Source organism: Glycine max, chromosome 13 (genome assembly GCF_000004515.6).
Source record: "Glycine max cultivar Williams 82 chromosome 13, Glycine_max_v4.0, whole genome shotgun sequence".
Classification (NCBI taxonomy): Eukaryota; Viridiplantae; Streptophyta; class Magnoliopsida; order Fabales; family Fabaceae; genus Glycine; species Glycine max.
In genome coordinates this window covers 29736710-29759164 of record NC_038249.2, presented here as the reverse complement: position 1 = coordinate 29759164, position 22455 = coordinate 29736710, and the positions used below count along the sequence as shown (strand labels likewise).

General features: G+C 29.3%; 2 protein-coding genes across 3 annotated transcripts; both read right to left on the bottom strand.

Moving 5' to 3' along the window:
• Positions 1-2648: 2648 nt before the first annotated feature.
• LOC100815763 (probable choline kinase 2) lies at positions 2649-9135 on the bottom strand. Of its 2 annotated transcripts, none has more exons than XM_041008219.1 (9): positions 9031-9135; positions 8057-8604; positions 7133-7254; positions 6819-7014; positions 5668-5785; positions 5534-5581; positions 4550-4650; positions 4282-4414; positions 2649-3147 (listed from the first exon to the last, which is right to left on the bottom strand). In XM_041008219.1, exons 2-9 carry the CDS (start codon positions 8525-8527, stop codon positions 3038-3040), a joined length of 1299 nt encoding a protein of 432 aa, XP_040864153.1. In that variant the 5' UTR covers positions 8528-8604; positions 9031-9135; the 3' UTR covers positions 2649-3037. The 2 variants fall into 2 exon arrangements, with proteins under 2 accessions (XP_040864153.1, XP_040864154.1); XM_041008220.1 differs by having other exon boundaries at positions 4289-4414.
• Positions 9136-10648: 1513 nt separating this feature from the next.
• On the bottom strand, positions 10649-12065 carry LOC100805462 (probable carboxylesterase 15). The gene has a single exon (XM_041008221.1). It carries the CDS (start codon positions 11939-11941, stop codon positions 10943-10945), a length of 999 nt encoding a protein of 332 aa, XP_040864155.1. The 5' UTR covers positions 11942-12065; the 3' UTR covers positions 10649-10942.
• Between the last annotated feature and the right edge of the window lie 10390 nt (positions 12066-22455).

Here is a 22455-nt window from a genome sequence, read left to right as displayed (position 1 = left end):
TTTTAGTCCAAAGTTGCTTCGAGCCTCGACTTATGTTAGAGAACTGTTTGCCATCACGGCCGCCGTGAAGAAGTGGCGGTAATACCTCCTTGGCCATAGCTTCATTATTTTAACAGACCATCGGAGCTTAAAAGAATTGATGAGTCAGGTTGTTCAAACACCTGAACAGCATACTTACCTTGCAAGGTTAATGGGCTACGACTACCAGATCCAATATCGCTCCGGCAGTCACAATCAGGCCGCAGACACACTATCCCGTTTGCCGGAAAACCCCTCTCAGGCCCTCCTCATCCTCTCTGTTCCATGTCTCACCTTTCTGGAGGAGCTCCATACCCAGCTTGCTGCGAATTCTTCTTTCCAACATCTCTTCCAAGAGGTACGGGATACTCCCGACAAACACCCTGATTTCTCCATTGCCAACAAGCTTCTACTATATAAGGGCCGCATCTGGTTGCCGTCGGACATACCAATCATCAAGACCTTGCTCACAGAGTACCACGCCACCCCTACGGGGGGCCACGCCGGCGTCGCGAAAACGGTAGCTCGTCTCACCACCAATTTCTATTGGACTAGTCTACGAGATGACGTCATGCGCTTCATTGCAACCTGTGTTGACTGCCAGGTCACCAAATATGAGACTAAGAAAACAGCTGGACTTCTCTGCCCTCTCCCTGTTCCCACTCAACCTTGGTCGGACTTATCCTTGGATTTCATATGTGGGTTACCACCGTATCGGGGCAACACGACGATTCTCGTTGTTGTGGATCGCTTCTCAAAAGGCATCCACTTGGGCATGCTCCCTCAAAGCCACACCGCTCTTGCTGTCGCTCGACTCTTTTTGGACTTAGTGGTTAAGATCCACGGCCTTCCCCGGAGCCTCGTTTCGGACCGTGATCCTCTCTTCATTAGTCAGCTATGGCAAGAATTATTTAAATCCAGTGGTACCCAGCTTCGGATGAGTTCTGCATATCATCCACAAAGCGATGGGCAGACAGAGGTCTTAAATAGAGTAGTAGAGCAGTATCTGCGTGCGTTTGTCCACAGGAAACCGACAAGCTGGGGAAAATTATTACCATGGGTTGAGTGGTCGCACAATACCTCTTGGATGGCCAGCACGGGCACCATCCCTTATGAGATTACTTTCGGCCGGAAGCCCTTCAATTTTCCCGATTATCTTGCGGGGTCTTCTAAAATTGAGGCAGTGGAGGAAATCTTAACTGATAGAGACACTACCTTCCAGTTGGTTCGCAAAAAGTTGCTGAAAGCTCAAAGCAAGATGAAACTTTATGCTGATCAACACCGTCGGGATGTACAGTTCGCCGTTGGTGATTGGGTCTTGGTCCGCCTTCGTCCTTACCGTCAATCTTCTGCAAAAGATAAGCACCACACGAATGAGAAACTAGCCCGTCGCTATTATGGTCCTTTTCAAGTTGTTGCTAAGCTCGGACCCGTGGCATATCGTCTAGCGCTACCAGAGGGGGTCCGGCTCCACCCCGTGTTTCATTGCTCGAAGCTTAAGCCCTTTCGCGGGGATCCAGATTCCTCATCCCCTCTGCCTTTACCAGCCACTTTCCATGAAAATCAACCACTCGTCTCTCCCCTCTCTATCCTGGATTTTCATCGGGAAACCTCTGATCCCCAGAGTCCGTGGCAAGTCTTGGTCCAGTGGCAGGCTCTTCCACCGGAGGAAACGTCATGGGAAGATTGGCATCAGCTTTGCCAGGATTATCACCTTGAGGACAAGGTGATCCTGCAAGGGCCGAGGGATGATACGAGTACAGAGGACACAGAGCTTGGGAAGGAAGACGCTGAGGATGATCTGAGTAAGAGGGGAGAAGAGGATAGAGGGGTGCAAAGAGAAGGAAAGCCCAAAAGGAAGGTTATCAAGCCCAATTATCTAAAGGATTATGTTTAGGAGAGAAACAGAACAATATACTTCATCATACTTAGCCTTATGCCTAACAAATAGGAAAATTACGAATATATACTCATTCAAAGGATAATGACAAGCAATTCTGTTATATGCATATTCTAGAATTATTCCAGAAAGACAGCTCAGCATAATTCTGTTACTAGACCATCTATATAATATCATGTAAATAAAGCATAAGGCAATGAGAAGATATTTTTCCTTAATTACCTTCTTCTTTCTCATCTCTTCTATGGAGGGGTCTGGACCCCGAAATCCAGAAGCTATCAGCTCCGCTCTGCTATCCTATATTGACAATTATACTTCTAGCATTCGGAATCAATGTTATGAATGGTTAGGAATACTAACGAAGCTGTCCATAGAGCCTAAAATTCACTTTCCATAAGTTAATTACAATGTCATTGTTGTAACAAAATGAGACATCATGAAAACTATTACGTAGAGAACATTGGGAATATAATGAAGTAGCTTATATCCTGTATTAACGTCTACCTATATTATTTCAAGACCGAGACAATTTAATGAAGTATAATATCAATTGAAATTTTCGTCAATGAGATTAAAAATTTCAATTCAAAATATATTTACTTAATAAAAAATAATTATACATATATGTATATATGCATACGTGTGCATGCATGTTTGTTGCAATTTATAGTTCTACAACTTGCAATTTTACTTTAATTAATTATTTCTCTTAACAATTAATATTAGAACTCTAAAACATAATACAACTCTAGCTTTGATTATGATATGCATTGATACTAGCATTCTCAAAGCGAGTGCATTGATGATGGCTTTGCTACCTACCCAACCTTGCTCATTGCAGCAACCACAATGCCTATAAACACAATGGTCACATCTACAACCATAAAGGTAAACACATCCGCAATTACACCTTTTAGATCAAAGTTGTTTGACATGTATTTTAAAGAAAACCCTTGCCAACAGATCCATCTCAGTTGCTTTGAAAGATACCCATAATTTCCAGAGAACAGTACACGATCAAGATCAAGTGGGTAACTTGTGGATTATTACCGTACTAATTTTCTTTTCTCAAGGATTGGAGGTCTTCAGAATTATCCAATGACTCTTAACAAGAAAGCTCTAGTGTTTCGATCTGAAAAAGCCAAGACCAAAGATTTTCTTCAATTTATTGGAGACACTATTCCTCTTAGCTGGCTTTCTGTTAGTGGTTGATGTTAGTGTTTGCTCCCCTGCAAACCCCATAACTAGTTAAAATAGCATGCAATACAATATATGAAATTGTGAATCTAATCAACATGACACCAATATTCAACTGGAAACATATGATCTGGTCGCTCAATATTTCCATTACTCGATCTGCCTGGTTTCTTTATAATTAAATAGTAGATATGTTCTTGCAGCACACGTTTTTAACACATTTTTTTTAAAACATACTTTATATAAAATTATAAAAATAGAAAGACTTGCTAAAAAAAATGAAACTCAAAAAAAATTGTAATTTTGAATCATTTTCAATCAATAATCTAAGAGAATGTATTAGCATTTCTTTTAAATAATATGCATTTAGGTCAACAAATTAAGTTGTAGCTCAACTAAACCTACTTAGCATTACTTTCTTTCAAAGTTGGGTTCCATCAATTTACTTCAATTGATTTTATACTATAAATCAAATTGAAATATGTAACTAAGTTAATCTTAGCCATAGATTTTTAACAAAATTTTTCAAAAAGGTTAGTCATTGTACACATATAAGTATTTTTAATTTGACCTTCAAGTTTTTTTTTATTGGTACTTATTCAAATTATATTATGTTAGTAATAATTATGAAATGACATATGGTATGACATATTTTATTAGTAAATTAAATGGTTATAGAAATCATTTTTTATTCCTTAAAAAAGTCATTTTAAAACTTTTAACATTTATAAGAGTAAAAATAAGAAAAATATTATTACCGAACTAAAATCAAAATTATGTTTAAAAACATGTGAAACTCTTTAAAATTATGCATCTTTTTAACAAATTAAGATAATTACTTAATTTTCACTCTCACTAGTTCTTCGTACAACAGAAATAATGTTGAAGAAGCATAAATCCATGTCCCAACTCTAACAAGGATAACAGCATCAATTTATCCATCATGCACCACCTTATTTACTTGTGGTCTTGTAATACCAAAACAAAAAGGGGGCTTGAAACTCCTATCATAATTTTTTAAAAAAAAGAGCAATGAACATGACGAAGTACATACATCCGAAAAGACATTTATTCGCAGACCTGCAATCCTAACATACAATATAACTTATTATAGTGGATGAACACCACCATATAATATTACATGTTTATTAGTAAAAAAAATGTACCATTAACCTTAGTCGCATTATCATGGGAAGAGTACTCATGAGAGCCCAAAAGACAAGTTTTCCTTGACCAGTACTCTTGAAGCCTCTGTTTCGCATACTCCTTGTAGTCAAAGTCAATTTTATTTACATGTTCCTGCACAAGATATTTTTAAGATAATTAGATACAATAATTACCAAAATGTTTAACACCCATATGAAAAATCTATTATGCCATACTAAGAAGCTTAAATATACAATTATCAATGCTAATTAAAGTGAATGAAGATACCGAAATTATTCCCCACACGCCCCATAGTATATGATTAGCAAGTGCATATTTCTCAATGTCATCAAGCAACTGCTCCACTTCAGTGTCACTAGGTTGTTCACCTGTGTCCAAGTCAAACAAGTTCGTTTTCATGGTGAAAGCATAATAATTGTGGTGGTTTAAGGGGAGGTGACACATATCTACGCAATGAAATGCACGACTACATTGATCCATTATGTTTGCTTAACAAGTTATAGTTAGAGAGTATACAACTAATATTTTTCATTATGAGGAGTGGCAATAAGTTTCTAATGCATTCCTTTTAACATATTTTCTTTTATTTAGTTAAAATTTACTAAAAACAAAAATTATTAATAAGGTTTATTCAATAAGGAGTGAGCTTGATATAATTTTATGATTTTAAATAAATTTTAGACAATACTAAAGAGTGTGTTAGATACTATGTGACAATTTTTATCTTTTTTTATCATGGAATTCATGTTCCTCTTCACTTATAAATACTGAAAAAATATTAAATGGTGTAAAATTATGTGGTCCTCATTAATTTCCATGTGACAAATAACTATGTTTTTTTGATAAAAAAAAGTTAATAATGCGTTGAGTGAAGATTGACCAAAACCACATACAACTACATTTTTCAATTTATTAAAAACATTAGTATCGTGTCAAATGAAGGTTGGCCGGCATCACATAATCTTAGACCTTGTAAAACTTCCCTATTACTTTTTCTAATACACTCTTATCAACTGAAATTCATGACTTCCACTAAATATTGTGGGTCTAATTTTGCATTTGGTGGATATATATATCATCTGTAAACTAATGGGATTTACGTGAATTTTCATTAATAAGAATGTATTGAAAAATAATATTAAATAATATATTACTAGCACTCCACTAAAATAATTTAGAGTAATGAAGTTATGTTAAATAAAAATCAAGATCACAATGTAGTACAATCTTTTAACATAATTGAAATGTTACCCGAAGAACTCAAATACGCATGTGCAAATCTTCGACGCTCCTCCAAATCTGTCAAGAGAAACGACCAAATTATGTTATTTTCAGGTCGACAAATGAAAGAGAAGAAGTTGCAGAAGCCATTGCCATTCACATACCAGGATATTTAGTGAAGTCAAGCACATGTGGGGTATCTGTATGATAGTTGGCAGCCATCTCATTAAAGTGGTTTGCTATATCATATGCTACAGGATTATAATTTGCATATTCATAATCCTGTTGGAAAAGTAAAACATTATAATAATTATAAGGCAAATTTTAATCAGTGTTTTTATCACACCGGTTAAGGAATTAAAAAAAATATTTTTATTAAAATGCACAAATTTATATTATTTATAATTTTTTTTTTACATTTTTCTATAATTTTTACAATAAATATTTTTTTGCTTTTTAGTTTCTTAACCAATGCCTAACAAGACTCTAATAATAATAATAATAATAATAATAATAATAATAATATAATTTAACTTTAATATATTGTTACTATAAATATTATTACATTCTTAATTAATTAAAAGTAGTGTTATGTATAATTTTTAAAATAATTATTTTCTTTGTCTTAAAAGAAGTATTGTCCTAATTTTTTTTATTCAAATAAAAAAATTAATAAATAAACAATTGCTAATAATAATTTTACAAAATTAATCTTATTAAATAAATGAAAAAGAATGATATTAATATTAGAACATCTCAAATGAGAATTTCTTATGTGAGTTTCTTATGTTATTTTGTGGTCTCCATTGTGACATATTATTGTAAAAAATTTATACATAATTTTATTTCAATAATAAAAAAAATTTAACAAACTCATACTTTATATATATATATATATATATATATATATATATATATATATATATATATATATATATATAATTCAAATGGGAAAGATATTCTAAGAAACAATTTTTTAAGGAAGATATAAATTTTATTTTTAAAAAAACTTTTTGTGCTACATAGATTTACTCCCATAGAAAGAAACCTTAAAAAATAATTTTTCACTTAAGAAATCATTTAAGAAACATCCCTCTTAGATTTAAAAATTAATGTTATATTTATTAGTTTTATCAATAAAAAATAACTGGTTATATTAAAAAGTCAAATGAAATATTTATTTTGAAACAATTTTTTTAAAATGCAACACTTATTTTAGGTACAAAGAGAATATTAAAAAAATTATTAATTTTTAATTATAACATTTTATATTATTAAAAAAACATAATTAAATAACAGTCAATATGGGACTCACAATTATGGTCACAGAACTGGATTCTTCATCAAACATTATGTTACCATATTGCAAATCATTGTGGCAAAATCCTATGCGTTGGTGGGTGTCTGATAAAAAATTTTCCAAAGCAGATATTTCCTTGTCCATTGTGTCCAAATGAAATGCTTCAGCTTCTTCAGGAGAACACAAGCGCTTGGCTTCACTAAGCCAGTTTCTGAAATATCAAATTACTTTATAAAAGATAAAATCGTACCAATAATATCTGCATTCATTTTGACACATTAACAAATTTTTTTATATCTTACAATTTTGAGGGTTCAAACAACACATACCTTAACCTATCCCAAAGGTTCACGGTTTTTGGGCCAGGCATATCAAGATCATGAAACTCCTTCAGTTTGGCTGCTATAAGAGCAGAAATAGATGGATCTCGCAAATCAGATGCTGATAATGTCTGATAAATCCACCACAATGTATCAGCTTATCAAGTTCATAAATGGGATAGTACAAAATAAATAAAACCAATAATTAAACTCTACAAGTACAATTTACAATGTTGGATCCAAAATATGAAGGTAGTTTTAAGTAATATAAGTTGTATATTGCATTCAATCAACAATTTCCGTTCATCAACCTGTCTATAATAGCAACTTCTTCAAAACTAATTTGTTATGAAAAAAACTCAAGGATAAACAAAAAAATGAAGAAAGAAAAACAAGAACACTAATTTTACATGATTTGGCCAATAGACCTATGTCTGCAGATATATTCAATTTCTGTAAGAAAGCAAGTATAGAAAGTCATAATTGTTACCATCAACAACACTTTTATTTTTTATCCTAACGTGCAACCAATAAACTGATTTACTTTTCAAGGATGTAAAAAAAAAAAGATGATATTTGAGCTCCAACATATCTGGTTGGGCTATAATTCAAGGCATCTCATTAACAAATTAAAATTCAAGCTATCTAAACAAAGTTAAAAGTATGATTTTATAATTAAGGAAGAAAAATGCTAAGCACACTCTACAACACATTCTTTCTAACAATCTTTAATTGGATGAAATTCATGTACTCCATGAGATGACGTGAGTACTATCTACTCCCACTTCTTGTTTATTGAGTCTCATTTATTATTTAGCATCACTCAAATGAATTTCACCTTATGGGTGAAAATTATCTTAGGATGTGTTATCAATATTTTTTTTATAAAAAAATTACGATAAATAATATTGAAAAGTAAAGAGATGACATTACCCTGGCATTGATGAATTCTTCAATGCGACCATTAGCAAACCTTCCTAGCAAACTAGGTCCTTGTCCGCTCTTTGACATGAATTCAAATGTTGTGACTTCAACATCCCTATCAAAGAAAATACCAGTACCCTCACCATAGGTTCTTAGTAAAACCTTCCTTGAGGATTCTCCTGCTGTTGTTTGCCATTTTATTTGGAACACCTCATTTGTCATTGCCCCTTTAAGAGGGATCACTTGCAATGCATTGATATCAACTACATTCTCCCATTCACTTGCCAATGATTTCAACATCTCTTTTACTTCACCTGGAATACTATCTTTCTTATCTTTAATAGGGGTTTCTTTAGCACCTAATTCTTTGTCATTTACTACCGAATCTTCTGTACCACTAACTTTAATATTTTTTGGATTTTCTGCATCAACAACGTTTACATTTACAAGATTTTGTAAGGCCTCTTCAGTAGCCCCCATTGCAAATCTCTCTAATACTTCAAGAAGCAAGGATTTGCTTTAAATATTTAAGTTCCTTTCTGTTTGAAACTTCAAACCTGAAAAAGCAAGCAAATACACCCCCAAAATATTTAAATGGTCTAAAATAATGTTTTGTAGGAAAAAAAACTTTCAAATTTATAAGAAACCTACTTTCAAATTTCCTAATTGTTTTGTAGGAAAAAATCCCTAATATTTTAAAATAACCTAAGGAATTCTTAAGTTATGAACTATAATAATGTTATGTAGGTAGAAATACATTTAAACATATTGAAACTACAAACTTTTTAGCATCCCAAGAAGTAAAAGGATTTAGAAAAAATAATTTTAAACAAAAAACAAATAACTACATATGGTCAAGCCAATTTCCCAGCACCATTTCAACAAATTTCTTCCCAAACGAAGAAACGAATCCCTTGTACCTCAAAATACCATATAAATAAGTGAAATTCTTGCAACACATCAACAAATTCAAACAAACCAACCTCAAAAGGAACAATGTATGATGGGGGCAACGGGGTGGCCAATGACTTCACCACCGGCCGGGGAAGAAGAGTAAAACCTCACAAATTAAAGATCCTGTGATTTTGTAAGGAAGTAGAAAAAATAATATTATATAAGGGGTGTTTCCATCGCTAACAAATGGATACCAAAAGTGGCGTGGAGATTAAGGCAGGGAACAAATCTGGTTAAAAATGAAGGGTGCTAAAGTGATATGAGTGCAAAATTAATTTGAGCAATGCTATAAATAGATTTTGGTACGATTTCATTAGCAACTTTTTTCCAAAATTATTGAGATTTTGAGAATTTAATTAATTTATAGTGTTTATTAAACAAACACTTGTTTCAAAATTCTGTTAGTGCAACAGGATCAATGGTCAACAACGATATAGTAGTGTTACAGTATGGTAATATACGGTTAGAAGTTAGAACCAGCTGGATTTGTGCATGATTTCCCAACGATATTCAAGGAAGAGACAATATATTGATGTCTTATTTATGAGTTTAATTTTGCCACATGTTGATTATTTTGGTAACTTTACTTTGTCTCTTCAATTGGATAACCAAACAAAATTAGAGCAATAAACACTTTAATTTGTTGACATGAAAAATTATAAGAAATAAAGATAATAAAAATATTTGAAAAAAAGAGTATGTCTCATTAATCTTGATAATTTTGGAAAAAGCTAAATTAGAACAAATTTAACAATATTAACTAAAATAATAAATTTCCTTAATCCTTCTAAATTAGTCAATTGAATCTTACAAAAAATTAAATGGATATTACTTAAAAATTAAGTTAAAAATATAAGTTTCATCGTCCTATTTTTTAAAATTCATGATTTTAATTTTCTTATTTTTTAATTAAAATATTTTATCCCTCACTAAAAAAAAATCACAATTTTAGTCCTCTTCCTTTTTCCTTTTTAATTGAGACATCTCATTTTTCTTTTTTTTTTTAAATTGTCATTTTAGTCTCATTTTTTAATTTCAGACTTGACTATATATTTTTTAATTTTATTTTTAATAAATTAAATTTATTAACAATTAAATAATTTTAAAAAAATATTTATCATATAAATTATAAATAGATACTTGATCAATATTTACAAAGTACATAAATCAACGTTTGAATTTAGACACAATGACTAAAATTACATATTTTTAAAAAATAAAAAATAAAATGTCTTACTTAAAAAATGAGACAAATCATGAATTTTTTTTTAAAAAAATAAGAGATGAAAAATCTCAACTAAAAATAAGGGGATTAAACTTGTAAATTTAAGAAAATAAAAAAATAAAAATTATATTTTAATCTAAAAATTATGAAGTAGAGTAATGATAAAGGGGGTGTTTGGTAACATTTTATTGTTTTTTAATCCATGGGAATCCATCGGTTTATAACAAAATACACTCTTATTCAATCAACTACAGTATATATTGTTGATTGTACCAATTGTAAATCATGTATTGTTTTAACTTACCAATGATTTTAAGGTTTTTAGGAGACCAATTATTTTAAATATGCAATTTAATTATTATTAAATATTAATTAGTATCTCAACCAATAATCACTTGATCACCTAATGAAATTAGCAGCACTTTACCCGCCTGTAATTAGGTGGCATCCTCATAAATGTATAATTTTTAATCCAAACTACGGAAATAAATACAAAAGAACTAAAATGGCTATATTTCAATGCAACATCACATTGAACATCACACACACAACCCAACTGATGAGATTACAAAGTACTTGATTTCCCGCAAAAGTTCACACAACATATTACTTATTAGTTATTTCATTCATTAAAGTAACTCACTTTGTCAAGTGCACACTTCAAGTTTTATTTTTCAATTTTTCAAAAAAGAAAAATAAAAGAAACACAAAATAATTTAGTGCTGCTCAATGAACTCTTTGATCCTTGCAATAAGAGCCTCCGTTTGAGCACCAGTATTTGGGTCCATATCCACCGCAATTTTGTTGAGATAGAAACTATGAGTCGCTCCTTTGTTAACAAACAACTCCACATCTTTGTTGGCCTTCTTCATGGCTTCGTTGTACTCCATCTCTGTGTCAAAGATCAAGTCCATCTCCGCCAGGCACAGCAGAATCGGCGGCAGTTTCAGCCCGCTAAGCGGCGGAGCGCCGCCTCCCATGGGGCATGCAATGGGGTGGTCCTTGTTAGAACCCAATGGCAATGCCAAGCTCATGAACTTGTCCACCATGTCCAACGTCAAGAATGGAGATTGTGGTTTCTCCAACTCTGACCTACTCCGTTTCGACCGCATGAACCCCGGATGTATCGGGATTCCTCCGGCGAGATGGAGCAGGTCCAACTTAGCCTCCCCGGCACGGACAGCAACTTCATGCACAATATTTCCACCTGAGCTATCTCCTATAAGAAAAACACGGCCAAAATTGCCATGTTTTTTGAGCCACGGCTCCTCTGCATTTCTTCTGGCTACGGAATCTAGCCAGAGGAGTGCAAAGAAGCCGTCATCAATCGCTGCAGGGAGACGGTTTTCCGGGGCACGACGAAGGAAGGGAGAGACAACGATTACTCGAGCCACCCGAGCGAATCGAGTGTAAAATTGGTAGTACATGAACCAGTCCGGTTCGCTTATGCAAAATCCCCCACCATGGAAGTGGAGGAAAATGGGTAGCTTCTCCTCATTGGAGATATTTTCCGGCAGGTAAAGCCGGACACGGAAATTGTCACCAGCCATGATATCGCGAGTGGCAACTCCATCGATAAATTCTTCATGGGGAGGAACCGGTTCAACCAAGAATTTAACTTCTGGCGAACCGGTCCAAGTCCGGTCTACTGAACCGTCTTCGTAGAGTCTCAGCCAACCCGACACTTCGTCCACGAGCTTCTTCTCTTGGACCATGGTTCTGGTGATGGATGTTACCGATGAGAATATTGTGTTATTGTAATAGAAGTAAGTGGTGGATGTGCTATTAATTGCGGTGAGGGTGACTTTTAATGTGTAAGGAAGAAGGAATATATATATATAAGTGAAGAGCGAGTGATGTAACATGTGCTATATAAGGTTCAAATTACATGTGAAAACGTTTTAAGGGTTGGTGATGTTTTATTAGTTGCTATTTTTGTAGCATATTCACACGTACGAAAAATTGAGGAAATGGAATTATTAATGTAAATGAATAAAGTAGCTTTCATTGTATCTTTTGTCATTTCCACCACTTTTCTCATTTATTAGGACCCAGCTCTGGTTTTCTCCACATGTTGGTGTTAGTGGTGCTGTGCTGTAATCGCCGCAGAAAGATTGTAAAAACCACTTTTTGCTCTTTTTTTCCCACGCTACTGTTTATTTCACATTGTTATTTTTATATATATTTATTTCATTAGGTGTGTTACATGTATTGAAAAACATTTATAGGAAAGAGTTGTATTAGAATAGAAGTAATGTGAGAAAATATTGTTTCCATCCTCCTCTTTACACATAAGATGATTTGATATTTTGTGAAAAATGTAAGAAGTGTATAAAGAAATCGATTTGAAAAGGATATATACTTTTTATATTTGGTTTTCTGATGAGTGTTTTACAAAAATATATAACAAAACAAAAAAACTTTAGACATAATGAGATATATAGGCCCTACATCCATCCATGCATGTATCTACTTTTGTCTGGAACACGAAAAGATATAATCAATTATTAAATTGAGAATTAATTGCTTTTGTTGGGGGCTGCGGCCTCTGTAATTGTTGTGGCTAGCTTAGGTTACACTACTTGTGTCAACCTAAGCTTTATTAATATAATATTCATTTTGCAGTGAAAAATGAAATTGATCAAGTATTGCTCGTACTTCTACTTCTTTTAATTATGTTATTCTTTTCGGTTCAAAAATTATATCTATCCTCCATATTGTACTTAATCAAGAGTTTATTTATTATTAGATGTGTTGATCAATTAACATGAAAATAATACGATTAACTTAATAAATAATTTTAAATTTAAATTAAAAAAATGCAATTGCATTAAATTTAGATAGAGAATTTTTTATTATTTGTAATGATTCTATTAAGCCTCAACATGATATTTTTTTATAGAAGATAGATGTTCCCTCCTATCAAGATTTTTAAGAGTGAATTTGAGCGTTTACATTATTGGATTATGTTAATATATGCTTAACAGGCACATCAAGCAATCACATTTAACCCTACATCCAAATATGTGATAAGTGTGTAAAATATGCTCATCATCGGTTTCTACACATAATAAACCTAGTCCACGTGTAGTGAATTATTTAACTTGAATAAATAACCATCATCTAGGATTAAGTCTTTGTCCAATTACACCTAGACTTGATAACTACAAATGACAATGGGACGGGACCAGTCGGAGATGAGTATTGTCTCCTCTTCAATCTTCAATTCTGATTTTTTAATATATTTTTATACCTGTTTCGACTAGTTAAAATTTATTATTTTATCTCCGTATTCGTTAGTTATTAGGTATCTCAGACCTCGTTCTCGTATCCGATTTAAATTAGAAAAATACTTTTTTTTGTAAAAATAAATATTAAAAATTTGATTTTAGAAAAAATAAATTAATTATTAAACATTTATGTTTAAATACTTATATGTCAATAAATTTATTATAGCATATGTGTCAACAAAAATTGTTAAGAAAATAATTTTAAATTATGCAAAAATTCTAAAATAAAATTAACAAGTAATAAAAATTTTAGGTCTTTTGAATAATTTATGCAAAAATTCTAAAAATTTTAAGTGGTGAGGCAGGTCCGATTCGAGGTCAGGACAATATAATAATCTCATACTCGTACCCGACTTTTGATTATCGGAAAAAATTCAAACTCATACCCAACCAATTCGAGTATTATCCGTCAAAATTAGAACGGATTCAGACGGATACCTATGGATACGAATTTTCTTACCATGTCTAATTAATAACTGGAAGGTTAAGGGACAAGTTTGGCTCTTCTTATGTTCATAAAAGGCCACATTTTACAAGATAGAAATTTAAAATTTTAATATTCATTTTCATTCCTATCAAATTTTATTGGGATGAGATAAAACATGAATAATCAATCAAACATTTTTTACAATTTTAATTTACTTATATTATAAATAAATTATATATTAAGTTATTAATTATATTTTTTATTCATATAATATATAAAAACAATAAACAACAAATTAAAAATTAAATTATATCTTTAGTTAAATGTATAATGTTAAGTTTTTTTATCTAATTATTATAATTTAAATTATTTAATTATTAAATTATTTGAATTTTAAAAAATGATAGAAAAATAAAATTATAACAATAAAATCTTTTATATATAATATATGAGGAGGGATCAAAGTAACTTTTGACTAATTATTACATCGTTAAATAATTTTTAACTGGATAATATTTTCTAAAATCAATCGTTGGATTGAAAGTTCCTTTCACTTAGATTATATATACCACATTCATACATATTAAAATAAATTGATATAATATAAACTTTTCAAAATATACTAAAATATGGATCATTTAACTATTTTATTATTCTTGTTCAATTTTGATAAAATTTCACATAAATAATCTTGATAATATATAAACATAATTCAATGATTGAATTGATGATACAAATCATATTCTATATTAAATTATAAAATGATATAATAATTATTTGAATTACATTGATATAATTTAATCTTTTATATATATATTCATATTCGTTCCATTCTCAATTAAAAAATCAGATAATATTTGGACTTGTAGTGATATTTGGTTAGAGCAATATTTTCTGTCAAAACCAAGATTCTTAGTCATACCTACTTACACCTATAAAAGTTAGTTTTCCAGGCCACAACCTATAAGGAATGCACTGTAAATTGTTTTTTATAATTCTATTACCACTTCAAACTATTAATGACTAAGCATTGGAATCTAGACGGGTGTCATTGCATTTATCCGTATATATACTCCCTCTACCATATCCTGCTATCGTTCCCTCTTTCACCACCAAGAAGCCCTTATGGGATGACACATATAAGAGGACTTTTTTACTTATTAAATTAAGATACTAATTAATATGTGTGCAATAGTCCGTGCCATGTTAACTTAATTAAGAAAACGATGGTGGTGAAGTGGAGACACCAACAATTAACAATTGAGATTCTATGGCATCAAGTGTTTTATTAGTCTGGATCACGACTTACGTGATGATTATATTCAGGATCATGATATAATTTCTCATAATATATAACCTCTTTAATTTAATTATCTCTCCAATTTTTCTTTCTCCATTCAACGTTTCTTAGCTTGTTCAATTAATCATAAAGGGAAACATTTTTTAAGTTTGTATGTTTTCATTATTTAACGTACAAAACATATTTTTTAATGATGAGGATTTGTACAATTGAAATTTTAAGCATAGAGAATCAATCCATGTTGATGTTTGGTAATGGACAACAAAATCCAACTCGATATATTTATGACCACCAAAAGGCATGGCATTGGGCTAGACTTAATTTTTGAGTCTTAAATCTCAATTTGTCTTGTTACTGTCATTAGCTTCTTTTTCAGTTTGTCTGTTTCATTGAAATGAAATCACCAACATCACACATGTAACGCAAGGGGAATATGGTTCAAACATGCGTGATAAATGGATGACTAACAAAAGAATGAGTACTCTTTTCAACACATTATTATTAGTTAGTTTACTAGAAAAATATAAAATTTTATGAACTTTATTTTTCATTTAATGAATTTTATTTATATTTGTTATAAAATTTTAATTTTAAAAATTAATATATTATTATCGATCTTCTTTAAATCAGTGGCTTGAAATTAACATTACAAAGCCGAGTTCAGTTTTTACATTTTAATAATGGTTAATATCATAATTGTAGTGAGACATATAATCTATAACTATTATAAATGAAATAATCTCATTCCATTTTTCTAATGAATATTTTTATTTCTGAGAATTATACTTATAATTTCAGTTATGTCTTTTTAAATAGATCCATTAATATACATATTATTTTCAGTCCACTCCTTGACACGAAATGTCACCCAAGTGATAATAAACTCAATCGAAAAGAAACAAGGAGAGAGTAGATGGTACAACAAATAGACAAAATGAAGAAAAAGGACAAAAGGTGTAAATATATGCAAAATAGCAACCACAACCACTCTCATAAGCAACATCCTTTCCTATTAGCTTTTTTTTTTTACATCCACCCTCTAATATCAGCTAAATATATAAACTTATCTATCATCTTCTTCTAAATTCTTTCTTTCTAAATTCTAAATAATAAAGCATTCTATTCTCAATGTACAACCAAAATTACTTCATTAACCTCATCTAAGTGTTTGACACTATCCAATAATAAGGGTATATTAGTCGTTCTACCTTTTTATTTTTTATTTTTATTTCAGAGTTTTTCTCCTCTTTGAACCCGCCTTCCTCCCTCTTTCTATTCTCTCTCTCTCTCTCTCACCTTATTTTACTTTCTCTCTCTTATGTCACACCTCTGGCCTCTCTCATTTCTATCTGTCATTTTTTTTATTTCTTTTATTTTATAAACAATTTTATGTCTCTTATCATTTTCTTTTTACTATAGATGTCTATTGCTTATATTATATTGATGTTTAATGTAAAATATATCTTTATTATATTAATTGAATCACAAATTTGTATAAGTACTTATTGCTTATTAATTTTTAAAATACTATATGTAATATCATATTTATTACAAAATAAAAATTTGACTATGTGTTTAATAACTTCATATATAATTTTTTTATTAATATTTATATCACATAATTTTAAATTGATGGAACTTGGAACAATTTTAAATTTATTTACTCATACTATATTATGTAAAATATGTTATTATTGTATTCATTGAATGATAAATTTGAATAATTACTTATTGCTTATTAATTTTTAAAATACTTTATCTATAATATCATATTCGTTCCAAAATAAATATTTGACTCAATGTTTAATAAATTTATATAAAAAAATTTGTTCATTAATATTTATATCACATAAATTTAAATTGATGGATTAATAATATTATAAATTAAATTACTTTAAATTTCAATGATAGATATTACAAACATTTTCAACGAAAATATATTTACTTTGAGTCAAATATAAAAAAAAATATTGATTTTTTTAATTGAAAAGTTGAGATGAATTGAACACTGAAAGTTTACGTAGATTTTGAATAGACCTGAACACTTACAAAAGTATTAATAGATTAACCATCAATAAGATTATTACATCAATGGTAAAAATCAAATTTACACTCTTTTGATAAAATCATAGTATTTTTATTAACATGTTATTTCATTTTCTGAAATATTTAATATATATATACGCTTAATATTATATAAAATAGTTTACTATTACATAAATTTGTATAATTATTTATCGTTTATGAATTTCTATAACTTAATATTATTATACTATGATTTCACTCTCTTTCTGTTAATTTAATATATGCTTGTAACTTCATACACACAAATTTAAAGTTAATTAATATTTTTAAATTTGATAATATAATTTTTACATAAATATATAATAAATTTATTAAATTAATTAAAAATGTATTTGTATTTTTTCAATGAGTTTTATTTATGAGATTGAAATATTTATAATAAAATTAATTTAAATGTTATCAGTTTCAGATTAATTCTATTTTTAAAAATATATTTCTATAACATCATATTTTTAATTGATTCATTAATAATATTATAACTTAAATTAATTTTATTTTTCTTAAGGTAGCTAGGGAGCATAAATTTCATTCAGGGGAAACAATTATATTTGAGTTGAGTAAATAAAGATGAAAAAACTCTTTTTTCTGAATACATTTAAATCTAATTAGTTAGTATATTAATTTTTTAGTTATTGTAAACATCACGATAATCTTTAATAAGAAACAATCATGTTTGAGAATCATGTTTGAGATAAGTAGAATCATTTTAGATTATAAAACTCCTTTTCTGAGTATTTAATATAAATGCATGCAAAAAATTTAAATATAAATTGTATAAAATATTTTTAAATAAAGTGGTTGAAATTTTTTATAAAAAATCAATTTATATCTAATTAGTTAGTATACTTATTACAAAATAAATTTTTTACTTTATGATAATAACGTCATAAATGAATTTTTTTGTTGATTAGTAATTAAATATTAATGTTAATTATACATAAATATATAATAAATAGATTTATCAAATATATTTTAATTAAAAAATAATTTTAAATTAATTTATCAATAATATCATAAATAAAATTATTTATAATTTTTTATTCTAGACACCACAATATAGATAAGTATTTTGTTAAGTACTATTTACATTAAAGGTTGAACTTTTTATAATAAAAAAATAAATTTACATATATATTTTTTAAAATAATTATTCAATAATATAATTGATTAAAATAAATTGGAAAAAAAATTATAGTAAATATCATAAATATCATTAACAAGAGATAATCGTAACGAAAATTATTATATGCAACAAAATATGTATTATTTATGCTTAATTGATCTGTATTTATTGAAAATCATTATGTGCAATAAAATTTGCATTATTTATACTTAATTGATCTGTATTTTTAATTTTTATAGTAAAGACTATAAATATTTTTCAAACCAATGAAAGATAATCTTTTTCAAGATTGTCACCCCAAATAGAAACCAATGTTCTTTCTTTAAATACTTCAAACATTCAATACAAAGTAATATTCATTTTAATTTATTAAATATATTTTATCATAAAATATTTTTAAATTACTTTCTCAATAAAATATTTCTTCAAGTATTTCACACAAAAATAATTATGAAAAAAACCCTACCTTTTTATCAATAGATAATTTTAAATTATTTTCTCAATATTATAAAAAATCAATTAGTTTTTATTTTTATAGTAAAAATTCCAAATATTATTCATGAGAGACAATTCTATTTGAAACCATTATATGCTACAAAACTCTTATTTTATACAAGTACATAACAAAGGCTCAATAATAATATCATAAATTGAAATAGTTTTTGTTATTTGTGGTTAACAGGACACAATCCAACTTAAGACTATTTTGGACAATAATGTTTTTTTTATCCGAGTAATTTACACAACTACATATAAAAAAATCGATATGGAATAATAATCATTTAATTTATTAAATATATTTTATTATAAAATATTTTTAAATTAATAAAATCTTCAAGTATTTCACACAATTGTATATCAAATATTTATTAATAATATCATAAAATAAAACAATTTTAATTATGATAAAAAAAAACCCTCAAATATCATGCATGAGAGACAATGCTCCTCACGATAATTATGGCTACATTTTCTCCCATTCTTTAGAATATAAAAATGGCTAATTATGTTTGTTTTAATATGCAACAACTCGAGTGCCATGTTTAATCAAATAAACTAGATCTCTTTGGTAAAAAAAATAAAACTGATTTATAATCATCTTTTTGCCTGATAACATTTCAGAATGACACTTTGGGGATATTATAAAATTTGGGGTACAGGAAAGAAAAAGGGTGCAGGAAGTAAAGTCCTAGTCCTTAGAATTTTATGCTTTGAAGCCCAAAATGAAGCGTGAATTTGGAACTTAAAATGGACTGGGTTGTTTCTATTGACAAAAATGGGAGCACGCTTTAGGCCTATTGAAAAGAACTTACGGCAATGGAGAATTGGGGGATTCTATTTGTTCTTTTATTATATTTTCTTCGCATTTCTCATGCGTTTTAATTTCTTTTTATATCAATAATATCCTTCTCGATAACAATTTTTTTCAGAATGTATATTTAAAAATATGTAAATGATTGGAAATTAGTTTCTAGAATTTAGCTTTATAATATTCTAGAAATAATTGCAGAATATTATAAAATTCATTACATTTCAGAGTTACGACCGTCGTTCACTGGGACTTCGGTCGTCGGCTCCCCTGTCATTAAGTCATCAATTTTCTTGACCTTCCGGCACTAGGCAGGCGTCAGCCCCATACATGGTCTTACGACTTTGCGGAGACCTGTGTTTTTGGTAAACAGTCGTCCGGGCCTGGTCACTGCGACCTCTTTTGTGAGGAGGCACCCCTTCTCCCGAAGTTACGGGCTATTTTGCTGAGTTCCTTGGAGAGAGTTGTCTTCCAAAATAACTAATATTTTTTAAATATTTCAGAATTTATTTTTTAAAATATTAGTTAATAATTCCAGAAAAAAATTTCAAAATTGGTTTATATTTGATTTTTGGTCAGATATTATGCAATTAAAATTATTTTTTGGTTACCTATTAAAATAACGGAAAGATAAAATAAGAAATCCAAATATTGGTCAATTTAAAAGAAGAGTAACATACTAATAAAAATATTTTTAAACCTTTTATTGAAGAATTATTTTTTAACCAAAAATATCCTTCACTATTATATAAATCATAAATGTTATGAATTATCTATTGCTCTTTCTTTGAGATTGGAGAATTAAAGAATTTAACTTTAGAAAATTAAAATTCAGGTCAAAAGTAATTAAGTAAAAAAAAGTGATATAGTTAGTCCCAATCATTTTAAGGATAATTTCAAAAAATTATTAGAATTATAGATATATTTAATATTATTAACTAAATTAATTAATTTTTTTAATATACATGATTTATATTTAAAGATAAAGGGATGTATAATATAATATTTAAAATGTTTTAAATACAAGTCTAATACTAAAATATACATAAAATCATAATTATAGACTCGACTCAACAAGATCAATTCATTGGCCTAAGAATAGAGCATCCAACCCACCATTTGAATCAAGTATGTATCTGACTTGATATGAATCAACTTGATTTGATGATCTGATGACTTGATTGATCTGTCAGGTCATTTAATTTGTTTATTTGTTTTTGTTTTTACCGTTAAACTATATCACTCATATGAGAACATTCATTTTATATCTTATAATTGTTTTATTTAAATATTTTTTTTCTTTTTTACACCAAATATAATTACACCTTACAATTTAAGATGATAAAGTTATCTCACTTTCAACTTGATTTTTTTCCCTGAACTTATATTGTTATCTAAGAATAAAACATGTATTTACATTATCTCATCAAGTAGATTTAGTGAATTTACAATTGGTTGGAATCACAAGGAAAATTGGTCTCTCAACCAATTGTAAACCCAATGCAAAATGCGAATGCCATCACTTTGATAAAAGAAAGTGAGACGGATGAATTAGATAATGTACGTGATGAAATAACAGATAAAAAGGCTCAAATTTGATAAAATAATTGATTTTTCAACAATCACCTTAATCAATGCCTTAATCTCCTATTTTAAGAGACTCGAAGACAAAATCCTCAAGGTCATAAAAGAAAATTAAATATGAGACAAACATCTGCTGACAAAATTTCTTACAAAAAGAAAAGGAAAAAAAGAAGAAGCAAGAGACAGAAGTTTAAAACATTTTCTCATTTCATTTTTTCTTCTTATGGTGTTTGCGAATGCAATTTTGACGAGTATCAAAAATTAGTTTCCAAAAGACAGTAAAGTTCATTTGAAACTGATGGCATATGTTAAGGTGATTGATGATAAACCATGTATTGATGGCATCTATTCTAGCTAGTGTGTTTTGGAAGTCATATCTTGGTATACTATGGGACGAAGGTAGGGACCACCGATAAGGTCTAAAGGGTACGATATTGAGTTAATTGTTGGAATCCCGAAGGTTAGAATAACAACCTTACATTGGGACAATCACATAAACCAACTTGATAACCCTAACACCAACTTAGCATCGATCACCAGGATTGGCTAAGCGTATTCCCCTAAGAGAAGCCTTTTAGTTTTATTCTAGAGAAAATGATTATGATTGTACTATTATAAGGGGGATACAGGCTCCCAATCACTTCCTACAACTAGTGATGTATTGATGATCATCATCAAGTGGGGTGTGAATCCATACAAGTCTTGTATATTAATCCATGATAACTTAAGTCAAAACTTTGGTACCCTTGCATTTAGTATATTAGTTGATCTCTTGATGCGATTGATTACGTAGGTTAATAGGCTACATTCAAATTTATTTGTGGCAGTGATTTGGAAATTAAATCACCTCACTCCCTTCATTTTTTTTCTTCTTTTGTATGGGTTTGTGGTACATCATTATGGTTACCAAGAGATGATTTCCCTTTTGTTTAGTCTTTTTGGATAGTAGCAAGGTGCACAATGAGTTCTTTGAAGATGATTCTTTTTGGGGACTCAATGTTCTTTAGTTGTAGATATTGATATATGAATGCCTCTTACCACCTTAACCATTCATTCCATTGATTTTGATTGTGCATTCCTCTTACTCTGAGTTATGTTAGAGCTCCACCAC